At 44.7% G+C, this 6297-nt stretch overlaps 1 protein-coding gene across 2 annotated transcripts; it reads right to left on the bottom strand.

The window, feature by feature from the left end:
- Positions 1 to 258: 258 nt before the first annotated feature.
- LOC101839928 (lysophosphatidylcholine acyltransferase 2B-like) lies at positions 259 to 4274 on the bottom strand. Of its 2 annotated transcripts, none has more exons than XM_005077445.2 (2): positions 4191 to 4274; positions 259 to 2672 (listed from the first exon to the last, which is right to left on the bottom strand). In XM_005077445.2, the coding sequence occupies exon 2, from the start codon at positions 2551 to 2553 to the stop codon at positions 994 to 996; it is 1560 nt and encodes a 519-aa protein (XP_005077502.1). In that variant the 5' UTR covers positions 2554 to 2672; positions 4191 to 4274; the 3' UTR covers positions 259 to 993. The 2 variants fall into 2 exon arrangements, with proteins under 2 accessions (XP_005077502.1, XP_040589544.1); XM_040733610.1 differs by having other exon boundaries at positions 4159 to 4236.
- Positions 4275 to 6297: the final 2023 nt, after the last annotated feature.

Here is a 6297-nt window from a genome sequence, read left to right as displayed (position 1 = left end):
CCAGTGGGGCCCTAGGTAAATCAGAGTCCCCTCACTGGGGTTCTTTTTTTCTTGTTATTTTTCAAGACAGGGTTTCTCTGTGGCTTTGGAGGCTGTCCTGGAACTAGCTCTTGTAGACCTGGCTGGTCTCGAACTCACAGAGATCCGCCTGCCTTTGCCTCCTGAGTGCTGGTATTAAAAGTGTGCACCACCACTGCCCGGCTCACTGGGGTTCTTAATCTTATTAAAATAATCTAAGAATGAAAACAAATAGGAGTTTGAGGACCGTTTATTATCAATTTAAAGGAAAACCCCGGGGGCAAGCAAGCTATAAATCTTTTTTAAAATCCGAGTCTATTTGCTAGGTTGCAAAGCTGTGCTCTTGCCTCTAACTTCTGTGTTGATGGGACTACAGGCATGTACCATGTGCCCAACAAACATTTTAAGGGGGAAAAAAATAGTGTTGTCTAATTGAAATAATTCCTCAAATATATTTTAAATATAATTTAGTCTCTGCATTGGTTCTGTCAACTTGACATAAACTCGAGGTCATTTGTGAAGAGAGAGTCACAACTGAAGAATTATTTCCATCAGGCCAGCCTGTGGGCAGGTCTGTGGAACATTTTGTGGATTGCGGGCTCATGTGGGAGGTGCCAGCCCACTGTGGATGGTGCCTTCCCTGGGCAAGCGGTCCTGGGTTGCATAAGAACTCAAGCTGAGTGAACCACGAGGAACAAGTTGGTAAGCAGCGCCCCTCCACGGTTCCCATCTCTGCTCCGGCTGGAGCACTTGGCCGGATTTTCCTCTGTGATGGGCTGTAATCAGAACGCAAGTCAAACAAACCCTTTCTTCCCCGAGTTGCTTTTCAGGGACAGTATCTGTGCCACTTAGAGTAAAAGCCACTGAGTTTTTTCCTCAAATGATAATTTTTATTTAGTTCATAGTTTCTGCCTAAGAATACCCCCACCCACCCCTTTTCCAAGATGGTCTGAACCTTCAGTTGAGTGCTGTGGGCTATGCTTTTACTTCTCGTAGTGTTGAATATATGTAGGCTGCCTGGAGGTCTAGGTATGAATTAAATAATTTGGCATACACTGGGTGCTTGAAGGCAAACTTCCTAAAGGTCGTGTACGAAACGCTAACTGAATCCTTGCCAGCCATCTGCTGAAAGAGCGTGGAAACGTCCAGGTCTGGCACTCCAAAAGCGGCCCGGAGTATCGTTGTTAACTCTTGTTCTGTGATGTAGCCGTCCTCATCAAGATCAAACAGCTTAAACGACATTTGCAAAATCTTCTCCGTGTTGGAAGGGTTGCACAGGACAGTTAGGCCTATCACGTACTCCCGGAAGTCTATGGTGCCGTCTTGATTCCTGTCAAAGAGAGAGAAAAGCTGCTCCAGGGGCTCTGAAATTGGGAGTTTTAAATAACGTGAAAACTCTTCGATTCCAATCTTGCCTCCTTTTGAGGCGACTGCAATCTCAGCATATCTGTCCAGGTGCTTGTGGATATTGTCCCAATCCAATTTCAATTTCTGACTGATGGTTGTGAATTCCACCAAGCCAGCTTCCATGGGTAATTGCAGGGCGCCTGCGGAAATCATCAGTCTGCAATCTTCAAAGGTGTGATCCGTCACAGGGAGTTGCAAAGCATTTGCCATGTTGATGCGGACCGTGTTGGCAAACAGGATAGGGTTTCTCTTCTCCTCTTCGCTTGGGATATAAACAGGCATGAATTCAACTTCCACTCTAGTGAAGGGCTGACTCAGCGTTAGCATAAATGCCTGGAAGCTGGTGAACCCCTGCCAGGTCCAGGTCACCGTGTCCACTGTGTTGGGGTACCTGAGCAGCACTGGTTGCACGGGGACACCCGGAGAGAAAGCTCCTAGTTTAAAAGTGATGAGACAGGAGCGGTTGGTGCACACCCCTTCCGGGAAAATCAGAACCTGTGGCCACTTCATTTCCGACGTCACTCGAGCCAGGATTTCATCCCGGGTAGTCTTTCTGGAATTCGGGTCTTCTCGTTTCACAAGCACCGGCTGAGTCGACAGGAGGCATTTCCCAGCCAGCGGGATGTGTGCGTTCTGACTGGCAGAGACCACCGAAGGGAGCCCGGCCACAACCACGGCGACTGCGTCAAAGAAGGTGGAGTGTGGCGCCGTGACGAAGATGGGGGCCTCCTCTCTGCTGGCCTTCTTGCCTTTCACCTTAACCAGGAACCCGGCAAGAAAGAACGTCATACGGAACAAGAACAGGAGGGCCGGCTTCATCAGATGTTTCCTCCAACTCGCCATGGGTTTGACAGGTTGAAGAGGCAAGTTGATGGTGGTGAGCGTGGCCATAGGCCACAGAAACACGAAGAGGAAGGCTATGCAGGACACGCGCACAGGCACCAGCACGGTCCCCAGCAGGATGGTGCAGGCCCAGCGCCAGGCACTGAAGTGGGTCTGCTGCATGAAGGGGTTGTCCACTGCAGGAGGGTATAAGGAGGACCTGTTGGCCCTCCAGTTAGTCCTGCTCTCCAACACCTCAAACTCAGTGGTGTCTGTGCTCAGTTTGCCATCGGACAGATGAGCCATGAAGCCTGCTTCTCAGTATTTGAGCCTCCCTTCCCCCCACATTCAAGTACTATTTCCGTTTGCACATGGCTGGCACCCTTACAGCCAAAACTGTTGGTTAATGGGAAACGACGCGTCACCTTTAAAATTAGAAGAAGAAGAAGAAGAAAAAAATCACAGTGGGATTAGGGTCTCATCAAGAGAAGGATCACGGGGTGTTTTGTTTTTGACGTATATGGTTAAACAATTTTCACATAACAGTTTCCGGTACTTCTGTTATTCATATATGCTCACTAAGGAGATAGTGATTTGAACGAGTAAATACTAATTGTAACTTTCAAATTTAAGTAATAATGTCGGTAAAATTTGCTATGGGCTGCTTTGAAAGCTAGTGAGATTCATCCATTGTCCCTAAAGATGGATTTCTTTGGTGATGGTCATAGATAGCACTTTAGGCTAAGCAGTGGCCCCTCAAACATTTGCGCTGTGAGCACTTTCCCACACACACAGAGATTTAGGGAGGAATAGATTTTAAGAGAGGGAGAGGTGGGGAAGAAAGATTCATGGACTCTGTGACTTGAGAGTAGAGGGACTTCGTGGGGAAGAAAGGGGACCAGCAGGAAGTGGGGGGCTAAGGGGATGGAGAGAGTGGTCGAGGAGGAGAATGAATGAGAAAACACGTATGACATAGACGAGCGAAATGTCGTAATGAAACCCATCACTTAGGAAATTAATAATTGGGCCAGGCGTTGGTTGCACACGCCTTTAATCCCAGCACCCGGGAGGCAGAGGCAGGCGGATCTCTGTGAGTTTGAAGTCAGCCTCCAAAACAATACAGAGAAACCCTGTCTTGAAAAACCAAAAAAGTAAATTAATATTAATTAATAACTGAAGGCAGGCGGTGATGGCACACACTTAATCATGGCACCCGGGAGGCAGAGGCAGGCCGATCTTTGTGAGTTCCAGAACAGCCTGGTCTACTGAGCGAGTTCCAGGACAATCAGAGCTGTTACACGAGAAACCCTGTCTCAAAAAACTAAAGTAATAGTAATAATAATAATAATAATTTTAAAAGGAAAAATTAGAGTGCATTAATTCTAATAGGCCAGAATTGACCATGGCATGTGGGGTTTATAATGTTAGTATTAGTCTATACGGACCAGTCAACACTCTAAAATGATACTACATGAGAAAAAAGCGGTAAAGTCAACTTGGTCAGTAAGCAGGCTTTGATTAAAACGAGATCTACTCTACTGAGTCACCATAGTCTCCAGGACATGCTCCTTCTTTGTTATTGTCCTTGGGACATCATGAAGAGGGAAGCCGGCTTATTGCGGACAAGGCTTTCTTCTAGACCTAGTGGCATTCGTGACTCAGACGTGCTGTGTTGAGGGTTCCTACTGTGTTTGCTAGTTTCTAATCTGACCCTTTTCGCAGAACTAAAATGATTGTCTAGGCCCCTGAGTTTCCATCTATTGACGTATATTCGGTTGGCCCTACAACAGGAAGAGTGTTAAGAATACCAACTTGATAAGCAAGGAGAGAGCTAAGTGGAAGGCCATTTCCAGGTGCCAACATTGACACTTGACACATGGGGAATTGGCGAAGGTACATGTTAAAACTTACTCTCCTGTCTTTCAACTGGTGATACTCCCTACCTTGTAATCTTGTTTTGCGGCTCCAGCCTAACATTCATAAACAGATGAGCTTTTATTGTACAGAGAGGTTGCCATGGCACAATGAGAATTCTGAGGACACTCCACACTCTCCTGTCACTATCAGGATGTCTGTAATGAAGGAAACGTCACTAAGGTGCTGTGACCTGCCATGGGCTTGTAATTGTCTACTTTTCCAACGAGGACATCCTGAGACAGTGAGCAGTAGTGACTCGAGCCACACTGGTCCTTCTTCTGTGACTTCCTACGCTACAATGTTCATTTCTACTCTTTCAGCTTTCTTTCTTTTTTTAAAAATAATCTACTAATTTTTTTATTTTATGTGCATTAGTGTGAGGATGTCAGATCCCCTGGAACTGGAGTTACAGGCCGGTGTGAGCTGCCATGTGGGTCCTCCTGGAAGAACAGCCAGTGCTTTTAACTGCTGGTTCTCCATTTCGCCAGCCCCTCTCTCTTTCAGCTTTCTTTTTTTGGTTTTTCGAGACAGGGTTTCTTCTCTGTGTAGCCCTGGCTGTCCTGGAACTCGCTCTGTAAACCAGGCTGGCCTCAAACTCACAGAGATCCACCTGCCTCTGCCTCCCAAGTGCTGGGACTAAAAGTGTGTGCCACCAATGCCCAGCTTCAGCTTTCTTTAATTGCATTATGTATACGGTTCTTAGAAAAAGTCGTCACACCATCTTTTATATTTCATATGCCTGATGAGGTATATATAATATTTGACTATAACATTGTAGTAGTCAGCCCCCTCCTTCATGGTTTCAGTTACCTGTGGTCCACCAGGGTTTAAAAATATTAAGTAAAAATCACAGAAAAAAATAATGCATAAACGTTTTAAATTGTACAATAGTCTGAGTGGTGTGATAAAAATCTCCCACTGTTGAGGGACATAATCCATCTCTGTCCAGGATAGTTGGGATGAATGTGCCTCTCTCTACTCAACTTTGAGACTGACTGCCCCGATGAGCAGAACTTGTGTAAAATAAAATCTGTATTTTTCCCAGTGTTAGTTCATTTCACTCACTAATGGCCCCAAACATGCCAAAGAGAAGCCACAAGTACAACTTTTAATTGAAAAGGTGGATGTTTTCCATGACAAATGAAAAAATAGATACAGTGAAAATACAAGGGAGAAAAAGACATCAATGCTAATTTGAGCACCACACCTCAGACTGGAAAAGTTACAGCCAGAGCCCACGGTGAGGACTTAAGATGGGAAAGGTATTTATCAGACAGGGTTTGGTCCATCTACAGTTTGGGGTCTACTGGTGTCTTGAGACTGCATTTATTCGGTAAGAAACGATCTGCATGTCTACAATGCAGCAGGTCTTTTTATTCTAGACAATGAAAAAACGTAAAAGTCTTGTCCTGTAAAACCTGGATTCTAGTGTACAAAGGAATTACAGTATTCATTTCTTACTGCATTGAAAGGGTTAAAAGGTATTTTCCTACTTGGTTGATGTAGCTTGCAACAGTTTCAAATACTTAACCATTCATAACAAATAGAACTTAAGATCCATTTTCAGAAATACTCATTTAGCTAAGTTTACCTTCAAATTCATTTATATATTATAAATCCGAGTTGATGATGGGACTTTTATTTGCTTTAAAAAAAACTAGTAGAGAGGAGTGCTTTATCAATGAAATTAAGCTGCTGGTGGTGGTGTACACCTTTGATCCCAGGACTCGGGAGGCAGAGGCAGGCGGATTTCTGTGAGTTCCAGACCAGCCTGGTCTATAGAAGCTAGTTCCAGGACAGCCTCCAAAGTTACACAGAGAAACCCAGACTCGGAACACCCCCTCCAAACACACACACACACACACACACACACACACACACACACACACAAACACACACAAACCAATGAAATTAAAATGTTTGCCATTACAGACCTGCCCTTTACATGGCACAGCTCATATTCATGTATGTTAGTAAAAGGCATTGTATGTTAATATAACAGAGAAAACAAGAAGCCAAACATGAGGCATTTTCCCCAATTGCCTTTTTGTACAACTGTGTGTTTTATGGCAGGTGGTTTTTTCTGTGCAGATACAGACAATGAAAAAAAATTACATATATTTTTTCTCTCAA

Source organism: Mesocricetus auratus, unplaced genomic scaffold, assembly GCF_017639785.1.
Source record: "Mesocricetus auratus isolate SY011 unplaced genomic scaffold, BCM_Maur_2.0 Super-Scaffold_100031, whole genome shotgun sequence".
Lineage (NCBI taxonomy): Eukaryota > Metazoa > Chordata > Mammalia > Rodentia > Cricetidae > Mesocricetus > Mesocricetus auratus.
Note: the sequence above shows the minus strand (reverse complement) of the source record. Positions and strands in the feature narration are given on the sequence as shown.

Bases quoted from the DNA above. Each gene is read 5' to 3' on its own strand.
- LOC101839928 (XM_005077445.2), bottom strand. From the start codon at position 2,553: ATGGCTCATCTGTCCGATGGCAAACTGAGCACAGACACCACTGAGTTT.